This window comes from Aplysia californica, unplaced genomic scaffold (genome assembly GCF_000002075.1).
Source record: "Aplysia californica isolate F4 #8 unplaced genomic scaffold, AplCal3.0 scaffold00052, whole genome shotgun sequence".
NCBI lineage: Eukaryota > Metazoa > Mollusca > Gastropoda > Aplysiida > Aplysiidae > Aplysia > Aplysia californica.
In genome coordinates, this window is record NW_004797322.1 from 1,701,802 (window position 1) to 1,717,698 (window position 15,897).

General features: G+C 39.6%; 1 protein-coding gene across 2 annotated transcripts in view; it reads right to left on the reverse strand.

Moving 5' to 3' along the window:
- Window positions 1-1,996: 1,996 nt before the first annotated feature.
- Window positions 1,997-15,897, reverse strand: part of LOC101847707 (dnaJ homolog subfamily C member 13) — a 336,952-nt gene continuing 323,051 nt past the window's right edge. For both annotated transcript variants that reach the window (XM_005092779.3, XM_005092778.3), the window contains 3 exons: window positions 15,179-15,319; window positions 13,992-14,091; window positions 1,997-4,687 (listed from right to left, as the gene is read on the reverse strand). In XM_005092779.3, coding sequence (XP_005092836.1) covers window positions 4,584-4,687; window positions 13,992-14,091; window positions 15,179-15,319 — 345 coding nt within the window. In that variant the 3' untranslated portion in view covers window positions 1,997-4,583. The remainder of the gene's footprint in view (window positions 4,688-13,991; window positions 14,092-15,178; window positions 15,320-15,897) is intronic.

Sequence of the window (15,897 nt, forward strand, 5' to 3'; positions counted from 1 at the left end):
CTACTTCCTTAGTTTTCATCCTTTTGAAAAGAAACTTTAAGGAAACATAGATGGCAAAGCTGCCGTGAATGTAACAGAGAGATATTTGCGAAAAAAAACCTAAACACTTTTTAATTGGCAAGCGATTACGAAACCAAAATTTAGAAAAGATTTAGGCTACATTGGGAAAATTCTCTCTTTTTTTTTCCTTTTACATTAATTAAAAAAAGACTCCCTGTTTTGTTGATAGGTACTAGTTCAGGTGTACTTTCACCAAATTTGGTAGAATTTGGTCTGTAAATAAGAATGCCATATATAGGGATTTGAAATTCACTGGGGTTTTTTTTCAAGATGGCAGCCGTTTCCATAGCAACCGCTGTGGCCATGGAAAAATTAAAGTATGTATCAAGAGATGTTCTATGCCTAACTTATATGTGTACTTAGATTTTATCGCATCAGTAGCTGGATATCCTATATCTGTAACTTTAACTCTTTACCATTCTAATTTTTTCTCCAGTGCACCGGAATTACTTTTTGAAGGGGTTCAGGTTTTTGAGGGGCGACATTTTCTAGACACAAAACACAAATCACCGTAAAAGCATACATTGAAGCATTATGAGACGTGTTGTGAAGCAGAGCTCCCATTGTCACTCTGGTTGAGTGCGGTAAGGCAACTGACGCTCCCATCATAGCTCTGATTGATCCTTCCCATATTTTACAATGCTAGTCCTTCATAACTTTCTCTGAATGATGAGAGCTAGAAAAATGACAGAAACCTTATCTGTAGTATGCCTTACTGGAAAGTTCTGCCTGCTTTCTCTTCAAACTAATTTGGGCATATTAATTTTTATACAAAGACAACAAAAGGACAAAATAGTGAGTCGGAAAAGACAGTGATGAAGAAATATTAGTGACATTTTAAAAATGTTATCTATTGCTCCAAACATTATGTATGTCCACTTTCTCCGGTGGGTCAGACATCTCTATAATAAGCATTCTAAAAGTGTAAAGCATGTCTCAGGTTCCTCTTCCAGAAAAAAATAAAAAATATACACCACTGTTTAGTTTCATAGAAAGAACATGTAATTTCAGTCTCATTAAACTTAGTATTTGGTCCGTATATTCACATAGTAGCTTAAAAGCTCAACACAATAACCTCATTCATCAACTACAATCTCTCTCTCTCTCTCTTAATATATAATATATTATATATATAATATATATACAGTCAAACCTGTGTAAGACGGCCGCCCATTGTCAAGGAGAAAAGTGGCCGTATAAGACAGGTGGCCGTCTTAGGCAGGACTGATCAAGATGAAAACAAACCATTCCCATCTGAAGTCCCAATCGAAAGTAGCTGCATTGTTGTTGTTTTTGTTGTTGCTGGTTTGTATTTTGTTTGTTATTTTTACTTTGTTGCTGATTTTGCGCAAGGGTGACAATAAAACGAAATGTATCAGACGAGGAAGACCGAGTGCCATGTTAAAACAAACACATGGGTCGCCACCACTCGGAGAACGAGCGACGCTTCTGTCGCAAGTTTGTGTTGACGTCCTTTGTAACAGACTGGGTAAACAGTGACCACTCATCTCACTTACAATTTGTGTATGAGGTTTGGGCGGGGCTTACAGGTTATGAGGGATCACACGCTTACCTCACCAGCAGCTGAAAATCGGTACCAAATGGTCAACAGTGGGAGGGGCCAACGCAACATGATCGTTTGGAGGGACTACCTAACAACTACGAGAAGTGATTGGATTATGACGGCTCGCCCACAACGCCAGGGGCCAATGCACAATTTATAACAAAACGTAATGGAGTCTCTAAGGTGGCCGTCTAATACAGGTGTTTTTGCTCTGTGCAATAGGGGTTGTGTGTTAAAATATGGTGGCCGTGGCCGCGTTGGACAGGTATCCATCTTACACAGTTAAATTATATAGAAAAAACGCAAGGGGGGAAATGGAAAGTGGCCGTTAGCACAGGTGGCCGTCTTATAGAGGTGGCCGTCAGGGCAGGTTCGACTGTATATACATATAATATATATATATATACATATAATATATATATATATATATATATATATGAATGATTATACCAGGTGGCATTGGTCACCTATTAAATCACTTATCCAGTTTGAAAAAAAACCCCATCACTGTCAATAACATTTTTGCATTGAATAAAATTTACTATACGGAAACATAATTTGTTCATAATACATTTACTCATGTAAGCAATAGAAATGACCCATTAAATTCATCAAAAAATTGTACAGGCATAATATTTGAACATATAAACCACATGGCCATACCTCAGCCCATCTACTTATAATTTGTATTCACCATGGAGTGAACACAGTAATTGGAGAAGAATAGAAAAATGTTTTCCTTATATGTGTGTGTTTTGAATACAAAGACCTTACCCCCAAAAATTTGAACCTGAAAATCTGTTTGCTATGTGCCTTTTTGTTACAATGCAAGTGCTAGCTAGACTGCATATATTTATTGTTCGGCACAAGTAAGATTTACCAACTCTCATAGAGGCAAGTATTAACTCCACAAGCAGCTTACAGCAGCTAGCAGTCAGAACCACTGTGTCCATGCGCTGCAGGAAACAGTACAGGCACATTAATTTACGACGACTTTAACATTACATTAATTTTCAGCAATTGCTGAAAACAGGTCTCTTTTACAGGGAGTTTTTTTCATTAGATGATGAACTACCAAAATGGATTCATTTGTTCTGATTTAATGACTTGTTTAGTCAGGTATATGTCACTTTTAGGTTTTGTACCAAAAGAGAGCTCTGGCATAGAGGAAAAACCCAACAAAGACATAATAAATGCATCTTCCGACATGCTCATCAGAAAAAGCATAGGAAATCTCAAGAGACAAACAGCAGGACCTCTTCATGGTAGAAACAAATAAATATATTCGTGTGCATGCCTGAGAAAAGGGTCTATGAATGCAATTAAAAAAATTGTTGTAGTTTAATGCATTTCTGCATTATATAACCTTTCCTGACCAATCTGTTGATAGTCTGGCCTTTCCTGACGACTCTGATGTTTCTTTAAAAATTTCATTTCTCAGATATCTCATGGTCACTATTGTGAGTTTGGGGTGTACCAACTGCATTTGAGAAAAACAACGTTTATGTATATATATGTATATCTAACCTTAAGAAAAATGCTTGCATCTCTGCAAAATGAACAAAACTTAAAAAAAAAATCAAATCCAACAATGGTATTACTATTACAGGGCAAACACATGACAAAGATCCTATACTACAATAAAAAAAAAAGTGTCCACAGAAATAGGTGCTTACTCTGAAATGGCGCTACAGTCACTGTCTTGAGTTCTCTTTAGCTTCTTGAGAAGAAGAATAGGAGTAGCACCACCTTGCACATACAGATCGACTGCTATTTATCCATCTATAGAGAGCGGTGACTCTGATAAATTGAGCTCTAAAAAGCCTATAAACGACTTGTAAAAGGAGCTTCACTTGTTGTTACAATCATTCTTAGCTTTAAAAAAAAATTTTTTTAAATTTTCATACAATATAAAGTAACTGCGATGTGAGTGTAGTACCAATGTTACCCCTTTACTTTCATAGTCAGCTGTTTGCAAAGTATATATATTATTCTCAGGGGCCACCACCGTCATTTTGAGGATGCCTTTGTAATAGGCTGAGAGAGAGAGAGAGAGAGAGGGGTGAACCATCAGGTAGTGCAGGATCTTTGCACACGCTCAATAAAAAAATAAACCAAAGACAACATAATCACACAGGTGACTCATAATGCAGAAATTGCGAGTAAAAAGACATTCCAAAGTCAAAATGTGATGTCAAAAATGAATATATAGCACCCAGGCAGTCAGAGATGCATACTACTTCCATTTCTTCCCAGCTGACAGCAAACTATGTGTATGAACCACCAGAAGACAAGAGAGTTAACAACAAAATTAACAGTATAATTTTACATGCTGGGGTTCATAAGGACCTTATGTGACCAAATAGCCCTTTAATATTAATAAGGTGATCAATTGTCAAAATCAAAAGCCATTTTGTCATGTTATGTAACTAACGTGTTTTTAAAAGCTTTCAAAATCATATTTAGAAGAAGAAGAAGAAATCATTTTGTGAGAAAGAAATAAAATAGTTGATAATTTGAAATCCTCTCAAATTATGCCCATGCGACTTCAAAACCCTTTTCTCAGTCACACAGACATTTGATCGGCGTTTGTTCACAGAAAGACTGGAGTGTAACATTTACACACCTAATGGTAATGCTACCATAAACTTGCAACATGAATGAGGGTAACGTTATACATTAAAAAGCAGACAAATAATCAGAAGAAGGGTTGGGAAGCAGGGGGAGGAGAGATATGACTGGTAATTAGAGTCCATTTGTATGTTCACATGTTTGTGGGTGTGTATGTGTGCTAGAAAGGGAGACGGGAAAAGGGGAAAAGCACCTCAGACAGGAAAATATTGGGATATTCAGAATGCTCTTCTATATTGAGAATGACTTAGACTGCTATAAAATGTGATATCACATGTTCCAGATTTTTCATTATCGACAAAAATAGAAAACATCCACCGCAATGAACTTAGTCTTGGTCTTCGTGATGATCAATGGGAGGAGGAGCATCTGGCATTGCTGACCGCATGGTGCCTGCAGTGAGGTAACCTGCGACACTGGGACCAGTGGGACCTGCAAGAGAACAATGAAAACTTGGTAAAAAGCCTTTTGCCTAAATCTCAAGAAGAGTAAGGAATTAAAAATATATCAATGGGTGCACGGGTGAAAACATTTATGCCCTTGAAAGATAATTTCAGGGAAGCATTTAATAAAAGTAAAAACAATATTTCAGCCTTAAGTCCAGCAAGCTGCTCCCAGTGGCTTACGATCAGCACTGCTGAGCCTTTGAGCTGCTGGCAACGGCCTTTATGACGACTTCGACATCAAATCACTTTTTGGCAATTGCCAAAAACAGGTCTCTTTTACTGGGCATTCATTCATTAGATGAAGAACTAACAAAATAGGTTCACCTGTTTTGATTTAACTCTTTATCTCTGAGGGGGGTAAACCCACTATGCCGGGGCCCGTTTTCTGTACTAAATGTAAAAATGACAAAATCATCACTTAACTAAATTGGTGATTAAATCAAAACAAGTGAACCTAATTAGATTGTTCTTCATCTAACGAATAAAATCCTGATAAAAGAGACCTGTTTTCTGCAACTTCCGAAAAGTAATTTGATGTTGAAGTCGTCGAGAAGGAATGTGCCCAAGCAGCTGTCAGCAGCTCACCGGCACAATGGTTCCAACCGCAAGCCACTGGGAGCGGCTTGGCGGAGATAAAAAGTTAATGATCAGTTTAGTGAAGAATATATGTCACTTTTAGATTTTGTACCAAGAGAGGACCCCAGCACAGTAGGTTCACCCCTTTGGAGATAAAGAGTTAAGTCTCCTAAGAAAAACGACACACATGACCTCACTATATCTTCTTTTTTGGTCAATCCATTCCATAAAATCATTCCAGTTCCAAAAAAAAGAAGTAAAGAAAAAAAGAAAAGACACTACTAAGCATAAACAGCCATCATCAATGACCAATAATTCGGTGTCTTTAATAAAACAGCTAAGCATACACCTGCATCAGGGTGAACTGAGAAGTCAGGGTTGAGTACCCTTGTAGAAAGGTACAACATCTTTGTAGAAGCAAAAATCAAATTAAAGATAAATGTGAGGCATCGTGGTGAAATCAGGCACTTGTCAATATATAATGAAATTGAAGAAAATGTCATTTTCGTTCCTGCTCGGCAATTTTTATTGAATTAAAATTTTTTGGCACAACATCTTTTAGGTCCATTTAAGAATACATTGCTTTGTGGATTTTACTGAAAAACGTTGATTAAAGGCACAAAAAATGTAAATTTAGTTTCCAAGGACTTTCAAGCTTTGGAAGTCACCGACCTTTGGCGGCCATTTTCTTGCTAATTTTACCTCTGAAACCAGATGACCCCCATCTCCTTCAATAACAGATATCTTGACTTTTATTCAAGATAGATGGGTATTTTGTTAATTTAATTGATTGTTTGATTGAGTAGGTGTTTTACGGCACTATCGACTCAATTTTGGTCATTCAAGTTCCAACAGGTTTTACTGCAACAAATGTAGGATCAAATTGTGTTTTAGTAAGAGTTTTTCGGCGCTCGCAACTGAACACGGTCATATTATCATCATCATGTTAAAAGGACGGACAGACAGACATTTATGAAAATTTTTGTAAATATGGTAAGACTTTTATTTACATTTGTATTTACAATTAAATCTTAGTGAATGTATACTGACAAAGGTAACTATATATTTTTATGTCCTATTAAACAGTCCTATTTCTTTAATATAACTTAAAATTTTTCTTGGGTCAACAATGTCAAAAAGGGTTTTGACACCTTTACATTTAAAATATTTTGTACGTATATCATTGAAGTCGACACATCCTAAGAACATTTTCTCTTCGTAGGAGAGACAGGGGTTTCCTGGGCGCATGTTTCGGTTGAATGTAATGGAGTTTGTTGTGTATTTGCTGGTTCCAAATTTGGGACCAGGAAGATTTTGGTTCCATGTCAGAGAAAGGGATTGTACTATTTTTGTTTTCAGGTAGTTTTAGAGATTCTTTGGCAAATTGGTCAACGGCTTCGTTGCCATCACTGCCTCCTACATGGCTTGGAAGCCAAGCTATTGTAATAGTTTTTCCAGATTGATGTAAAATAAGCAGTTTAATTATAATTATAAGTTTTAAAATTCTGTTGTCACAGGTGTCAGAACGCTCTAAAGATTTCAGACAAGAGAGAGAGTCTGAAAGGATTAGGAAAGTAGACTTGGTTGATTGATCTATTATATTTAGGGCCATTCCAAGAGCTGTAGCCTCAGCAGTGTAGATTGAGGCTTCTGGGTTGAGTTTCCTTAAATCTTAAGCTGTGTGGCGATGCAATGGCAGCAGCTCCTACTGAGGAGTCATTTTTGGATCCATCTGTAAAAAGTTTCTCTGCTTCAAAGTATCTGTTTATTAGCTGTTTGTATGAGTTTAGGTTTATAGTTTTGTCTGTAGATTTTTTGTTGTGTTTTTCAAGACTTGTATCTATGTTTGGTTTGGTTAAATGCCATGGAGGTATGCTGGACATGGCAAAGGGCTCGATTATGACTTTAGAAAAATCAATGTCTTGGAGATCGTTCTGGATTCTTTTTCCGAAAGAGCTTTACTTTATTTCCTAAGGAGGATAGAGTTTTTAGATCTTCGGAAAGGCCAAAGACACATTTGTGGAAAGGGTTTTTGGGGTACTGAGCTAAGTTTCAAAGCGTACTGCAAAGAGAGTTTTTTTTTCTTCTAAGTTCAAAAGATGGTTTGTGAGCTTCTGCCTGTAAACTTTCTACAGGTGAAGTACGGAAAGCGCCTAGGGCAAGGCGAAGGCCTTGGTTCTGAACAGGGTCTAAAATTTTAAGGTAAGACTTTCTAGCTGATCCGTAAACAGGACTGGCATTGTCCAGCCTGGAACGGACAAGGGAGCGGTAGAGTTGAAGAAGTATATCAGTATCCCCTCCCCATTCGGGATTGGATAATACTTTTAAGACATAGAGAGCACTCCAACACCTCGTCTTTAGGTCTTTCAAGTGTGGTACGAAAGAAAGTTTGTTGTAGAAGATTACGCCCAGGAAACGATCTTGTTTTTTAACAGGAATTTTCTCCCCAAAAATATAAGTCTGGTTGACGCACACACTTGTGCGACAGACAAAAATGTACACTGTTTTTGCTGTAGAAAATTTAAACTCGTGCCCGTTTGCCCAAGTTTCCAGTTTATGAAGTTGAAGCTGAAGCTGACGTTCAATGTAATCTATTTTGGATTTTGATTTATAGCAGATCAGGAAGTCCTCAACGTAAAGTGAGCTGTCAATATTGTTTTTAAGGGTTTCTGAGATGGAATTGATTTTGATTTAAAAAAGAATGGGTGACAAGAAGCTTCCCTGGGGGACACCTTTGATAGGGTTGAACCTACTTTTACTTGAAATGAACGATCTTTCAAAAAGTTTCGTATAAATTTGGGAAGATTTCCGAGTAAGCCCAAGTCATAAAAGTCTTTTAAAATACCATGTTTCCATGTGGTGTAAAAGGCTTTCTCTCTAAGTAAAAAAAAAATAGCCACAAGATGCTCTTTCCGAATGAAAGCTTCCCAAATGAAAGTTTCAAGTCGGACGAGATGGTCAATAGTAAAGCAATTTTTGCAAAACCGTATTGGAAATTGGATAAAGAGTCTGAGGTTTCGAGAAACCACATCAGACGTTTGTCAATAAGTTTTTCCATAAGTTTGCAGAAACAGTTTGTAAGTGCTATGGGACGGTAGTTTGATGGGTTAGAGTGATCTTTTCCTGGTTTTGGGATTGGTATAATAGTGGCAAGACGCCAACTGTCTGGAAATTGTTGAGAATACCAGAGTTCGTAGTAAATATCAAGGAGTAATAGGAGTGTTTCGTCTGGGAGATGTTTGATGATTTCGTTGTGTATTTGATCAGGGCCTGGAGCTGTGTTTGATAGCTCTGCATGTTACATTTTAGTTCATCAAGAGAAAAGCTGCAATTATAGTTTTCTTCATTTGGAGAGGTAAAGTCAAAAGTTGTCTTTTCAGAAGACATTTTCAATGTTTTAAAATTCCGGGTTGTAATTTTGGGTAGAAAAATTTCCGGAAAGAAACTTTTTTCTGTCTCTTTATTTTAGAGACATAATTGCGAAAAGATGTTTTTTTGTTCGTTCTGATTATTCTGTGTACTTGGGCTCATGCAATTTTGAAATTTGTGAGGTTTTCGTTTGTTTTAGAGTTGACGAACTTCCTGAGAGCAGATTTTTTGGCCGCAACAGCTTTTTGGTAGTCTTCAGTGAACCAACATTTATTTTTTCGAGGTTTGGTGGATAATTTTGGTATGTGTCTTTGCACGATTTCTAGAAGGGTTCCATGAAATTGATCAAAAGTATGTTTTTGAGATGGGTTGAGTTCTTTGGAGGCATTCCATGTGAAACCCATCCCAGTCTGCTCTTTTAAGATTGAAACGGTCCGGGATAGGAGTTTGGTGTGGAATGTCTGGAATTAGGTTGATAGGGGTCGTCCAGGACCGACCACTGAAAGTCTGGAATTAGTTCTGGATCACACAGGGTTAAAGCTATGAAGGAAAAGTTTAAGTTATTTGAATTTTGAAATGTTGGGGAATTGTTAAAAATACTAGTATTGGTTTTTGTTAATAAATCTTCTACGATTTTACTTTTAGCGTCAGTTGGTTCATTTCCCCAAAGAGGGCTATGGGCATTAAAATCTCCTAACATGATGAAGGGTTGTGGGTGCTTTTCTCTGAGGTTTATTAGTTCTCTTAAGGATAGAGGATAATTTGGAGGGATATATTTGAACATATAGTTATAGGATGGTGTAGGGTGATCCTGACCGCAACTGCCTGAAGTGTTGTATTTATTAGTATATGTCTGTGTAGTGTTTGGTTATTTATTAAAATGGAGTTGCCCCCAGAGGCGATTTGGTTGTCGGTGTATTTGGTTGTAAATTATATAGTTTTTAATGTGAATGTGGGTGTTGGCAATTTAGTTTCTTGTAGACAGATAACATTTGGGGTGTGTAAGGTCAAAAGATGGGAGAGTTCTGCCTGGTCTGCACGCAAACCGCAAATGTTCCACTGAAGAACTGCCATTTTTGTTTATTTTGAGGGCACGGGTTCAGTACATTTCTTTTTGGTCGTAGGAGACCGTTGTTTCTGTTTTGTTAGGCTGGACCGCAGCTTTTTTTGAAGGAGAGTGTGGAGGGGGAGGAGGACGGGAGTCCCAGATGCAGGTAGAGGAGGGGGAGCGGGTGCGGGGAGTGGGTGGAGGGGCTTTATAGGATGAAGGGGATGGAATGGAGGTGATGAGGGTGGTGAAGATGAAGTTGTAGTTGGTGGTGGGGATTAAGATGAGCGTGGTGAGGATAAGGATGGGGGTGAGGATGATGTAAGTGAGGATGAGGATGAGGATGAGGATGATTGTGAGGATGAAGGTTGAGATGGTGAGGGTGTTGGGGGTGAAGATGAAGATGAGAGAGATTTTGGAGGGGATGAGTGGAGTGAGAGCTCCATGTCCTCCTCCTGGTTGACATGGCGCTTTTTTGGTTTAGATTTCTGTTGTTGGACACACGTAGTGTTTTGACGTTTAGGATTTTTTTTTTTTCATTGTCAGCTGTTTTGGGACTTGCCTTGGCAGTGTCTGCGTACGTCTTCTGTGTTGACTCTAATCCCATCGGGAAGACGGCTGCCTTAGCCTGGGTAAAGGTGACTCCGAACTTCACTCGGTGGGTCAGGATGGCCTTTTCTTGTGAATACTTGGGACAGTCCTTTGAATATGCTGGGTGTCCTCCCTGTTGGCAATTTGGGCACCAAGGAACTGACGTGCAGGATTCCTTGGTGTGACCCTCCTTACAATAGCGAGGGCAAATAGCATTTCGCCGGCATTTTAATTTAGTGTGTCCAAAGCGCTGGCAATTAAAACAACGCATCGGGTTTGGAATGTAGGGTTTTACCTCTAGTTCCAAGTGTTCTATTGTCAATTTGGTAGGAGGTCTTGGACAGTCGAAAGACAGTATCCAAGTGTTGGAGCGGATTTCTTTCCCATCTCGCCGCACTATGACACGACGAGCGTGGGTGACGCCTTCCAGTTCTCGCACCATTTCTTCCTCCGTACAGCCGTCCAGGTCACGGCTTTTTACAACACCCCTGGAAGTATTGAGACTAATGTGAGGCTCAACACTTACAGGGATGCTGCCAAACAACGCACATTTCCGTAACAGTACCGAATCGGCCACATTGGCAACCTCCACCAAGAGGTCTCTAGACCCCTGGGGGGAGACTTTCTTGAGTCTGGGGATGCCACAGGCTCTGAAAGCTTTGCCAATAGCAAAGACCCTTAAAGATGTTACTTTTTTTTGACTCATCGGCTGAGGAGATCACCAAATAAGGTGACCATCCTAGTGATGTCTGTCTAGGCAGGTCCCAGATACTAAGAGTGTCGTCCTCTCTCATTCTTTTTCTTTTGTCCTGGTCAAGATTCGCACCCACTCCTCGTGACAGGGACTTGCTGGGAATTGGGGTAGGGGGATAATTATTTTTATGATCCATGTATTATACGTTTACATTCATCTCCAGGGATCCCCACCTGCCACTGAGTCCAACAAGGGGACACCGCTCGGAAGTCCATAGCTGGTGTCAGGGCTACCCTGGAGGTATACTCCCAATCAGATGGCAAGAAATCTTGCCTTCCAACCAAGATTGGCCAAAAGACCAGTTCATACTCGGTTGCAACCGAATGAGAGCAGTAGGCCGCTACACCCGCCCGTCTAGACCGAATCCAGGGCCAAAGAGGCGTGTTGGTGAGGGAAGCCACACCTCAGCCACCAGGATCCCCTTCTCCAGTCATACGGGTTGCACCCCACGGTCAGAAGGGTGCCTGGCGCTGCAGGGATTTGGGGTCGATTTTTTTTGCTACACCGAACCTTCGGTCGAAAGATCGGAAAGAAAGATAGATGGACAGAAGACATAGCAAGAGCGGACAGAAGATGCCACCCCTACGTCAGAGAGCTAGTGATGTATGGGTGGTATCCCACCATCAGGGGGGGGGGGGTGTTACCCCCTGTTGATGGGACAGCCAACTATTTTTATTTTATTCCCCGGTCAGCTCAGGGAAGGACGAAAGAAGAAGGAAGAAAGACGATAGAAGACAAACGATACCCCTAAGCAATTGTGGCCCATGTGCACCTGAGCGTAGATGTCCACGGGTGACATTTCACCATTGAAGGGATTGCACCTCCTGCTGGCGGAGCTGTGGGTCTATTTATATCCGCTCGACCCACGGGGGGTAGTTAATTTAAAAATAGACAAATGGACAAGGTTTAAGATGATACCAACAACTCCATATGCCCAACATTTTTAACGAGCACCTGTTTCTACCGCTTCATGACACAAATACAAGTACAATGCCATAACTGTATAGACTGAAAGCACACCATGTGCAGTGTTAGTAGGGTGGGCGAAGGTACCAACTGCAGTACAGCTTCTACTACTTCTTTACTACTTGACCCTAGCTTTTGTCCTTCCATCCCATTTCTTTTCCCAGCTCTAACTTATCTTTATTTATACTCATACTAATACCCCTGTGTTTCTCTTTATATCAAACAGTATGCGGTGGTGTAAATGAAGCAGTTGCCCCTAATGAGCATGGGTGCACAGGTCGTAAGGCTCACAGAATAAGAGTTCAAAGGGATAACAACTGAACTAAAAAGCCTATTTGAAAGAATTACTGAAGTACTCTATTGAGTTGTATTACCTCAAATCAAAGAGAATCAGAAAAGCTGCACAGTACAGACAGAGGAAAAGTAAAACGTAACGCTACCCATGTGATTCAACCGCCTACGTGCCAAGAGACAAATTTTTCAGGAGAAGTAAAAAACTGTTCTATTTCTTTATGCTCGTATCTATGAATCTGAAATTCAGATAATATAATAATATAATATGATGTAGGACGATGGTCTGTAACTAAATTTTTAAATAACCCAAAAAGCTTTCTTACATAAGTTACTGGATATAGGCGGTTAATCTGCGTGATTCAAGCTCCTAAGTGACAGTATGACGACATCTAGGCGTTTGAATCACATTAATCAACACCATTTGAAGAGCGCCAATGGTCGCTTGGGCATTTGAGTAATTGACAAAAGCAAATCATAATAGTTTTAAGAGTAATTATAAAGTTAAGAGTAATTATTTCACTTATTTGGTCATCTTAATGTTCAATTTGTACCTGATGTTTTTGTTTAGTGTGTATCAAAGGCAACAAACGTTTGTGACAACGGGGTCGTTTTTGTTTCAGCGAGGTCTGAATGGTCCAGAAATCTGCCATCAAAGGGGGGGGGGGGGGGGGGGGGGGCGCGCGCGTCAGATATTGTTTTGCTTTCTTAAAAATGTTCAAGATTATCCATGAACACATAGACCATACCGTTTTTTAAAAGGACTTTTCGATTACACTGTGTGTGCTGTCCACTTCCATTTGCGTTTGTTCCTTTTCAAGGTATTTGTGTTCAACAGCTTCGTCCTATCTAATTTATTGAAGGATTGAAACACTTTGCAGTAATCTTTCAAACTCGGGATTTTAACATAAGGCGTATCAAAGGCTGCATCAAATAAAGGGATCAAAAAGCGATTTTCGAAAATTTTGTCACTTAAGCGGTTGAATCATGCCGCTAGCAATAAGGCTTTTAAAATGTGATCATATTAAAAGAACAGGAAGCAACCTTCAAAGACATGATCAGCCAATAAATACTGCAGGCTATAAATACAGCATGCTTATGGAAATACTGCAAGTTCAAAGGTGAACAACACACAAGTAAAGCATACCAGAGCATGCACAAAAAGTACATGTTTACATTTTACACCCTACTAGTCCCAGAGTCACTTTTAAGAAAGAGGACTAAAAAGAGAAAAAAAAGTGGAAAAAGAAGAAAAAAAGCAGAGATTATACACCAAATAAATACAACATACATGTATACTGAGTACACATTTCCAGGAGTGTTTTCCAATTATCTGAGGTGTTGCATCTCTTGCTGGAGCCCAGTGGGTTTATTTATTACACTCTTAACTCCTTATCTCCGGCAGGTCGCTCCCAGCGGCTCGCGGTCAGAATTCCTGTGCCCGTGAGTTGCTGATAGCGGCTTGGGCACATTGCTTTACGGTGACTTGGACATCAAATTACTTTTCGGCAATAATCGAAAACCGGTCTATTTTACCGGGAGTTCATTTACTTGATGAAGATCTATAAAAAAGGTTCACTTGTTTTGAATTAATGACCAATTTACCCAAAATAAAGAGACAAAACTACAGAGGATGAGACTGGAAAAAAAAAGGGTGCAAAAGCAAATACTTTGTATGATTGTTATTAAGTTTACCTGTAAGGTAACCAGCAATGTTGGTGTCTGTGATAAACAGGTCGTGTCTTTGATCTTTATAGTCCTTCCAGACTGCAGATTTGTCTAGAATTTCTGTGACCTGAAAGAGCAAGATAATATAGTGAGAACAAGGGCATCATTTGATTTTTCTTATTGCTATGCTAATGTTCGTCGAGATGCAGACCATGCATTTTTAAAAGACAAACTTGTATCACTAATAAGATATTGTGCAGGGGGAGGGGAAGACCAAAACAAGGAAAAATCCTCACTTGGGTTTCAACCTCCAACTTCCAAGCACTGACATGCCAAGTTCATGACCATCTGTGTAATAGCCATTGTCAAGGAAGAGCTTGATATAGAACCACTTCAAAATTGAGAATTGGAAAAGTCTAATACTTTGACCTCTTTGACTCATGATAGTTCAAACAAAGCCTGGCTTTTAATTTAAAAATTACCATACAGTGTTGAGAACAGTAGGTTGTTGTTATCTCAAGCGGTTGAGTACCGATGTCTGTAGAGTAATCGTTTAGCTTTTCACTGGTGAAGAAGATGTGACTTAGACTTCTGCATGCGCAAGTTATTTGATCAAGTATCTTCATTTGTCTGTTACCATACTGTAGTCACAGCAGCCACCCTCTCATCTATGAGGGGAGGGGATGAGACTTTCCTTTCCCTTCTTCTGGCTTGAGTAGACCAGAACTTTAAAGCAATGTGAGACGATGTTACATAAAGATGGGGGGTGTGACTTCTTAAGTGGGGTTTTTGAAAAGGGCAAAATTCAAACCTGTCAGACATGTTTATCTCTCCTCAATATCCATGCGTTTACAAATAATACCAAACTAAATACCAATGCATTAGTTCACCTAAAACCAGCCACACTTAAACCCAGTAATGGCAGTAACTCTGAATGTGAATTATGAGTAAACCATAAGCATTAGTCATCTTTCAATAAGGTGGTCATACCTCCTTTTCATAAACCAAGCTGTTTCACTTACCTTCTTCCCATGCATTAAGCTTGCTGGCTTACCTTTTCCCCATGCACCAAGCTTCATGGCATACTTTTTTCCCATGCACGAAGCTTCTTGATTTATCTCCTCCCCAGGCATCAAGCTTCCTGGTTTATTTTTCTCCCCAAGAATTAAGCTTCCTGACTTACCTGTCTCCATGCATTAAGCTTCCTGGCTTACCTTTTCTCCATGTACCAAGCTTCTCTGCATAGACTTAAGGGCTTTGACAATCTGAGCCTTTGTGGCAGCTGGGTTTTCCATGGCTTCCAGACCTCCCTCCAGGAGCTTCAACAGGTAGGGGATCAACTGTGCTGAGAGAGCCTTGACAAGGAGAACAGAATGTCATTAGGTGGGTCAAGGCATATGGAGCACAAATAAGGTGAAAACTGAGAAGTGAGAGGTCCATTTCATTCCCACATTCCTAAAAAAAGATAACTGTCTGTAAAAATGATATTATGACATTTGGCAAAACATACCTTTACCTTATACTACATTCAATGCAACCATGGCTGTTATCAACGCAATTTTGCAACCAGCCATCAAATGCAGTGGTGTAAATGATTTTGTCCAGGTACCTGATCACCTCTTTTGCGGCTTCCTTTATTTTAGGAAAAAGATGGAAGTTACAGAGATCCAGGTCAGGTGAATAGTCTTGTCGTTCAAATGTTTTCCAAGTGTAACAGTATAAAAGTCCTGCCACTATCCTGGCTTCCAGCACAGGAGTATTATTGTGGTGGAACAAAACTCAAGATTCCAGCAGACCAGGCTGCTTTTTCTAATTGCTGGTCTGAACTTTCTTTGTATGTCCTTTTTGGGTGACCTTATTTAGGCCACAGGTGGCCTAAATAAGCTAAACCCCCCTCCCTTACCTTATTTAGGCCTCACCTGTGGCCTAAATA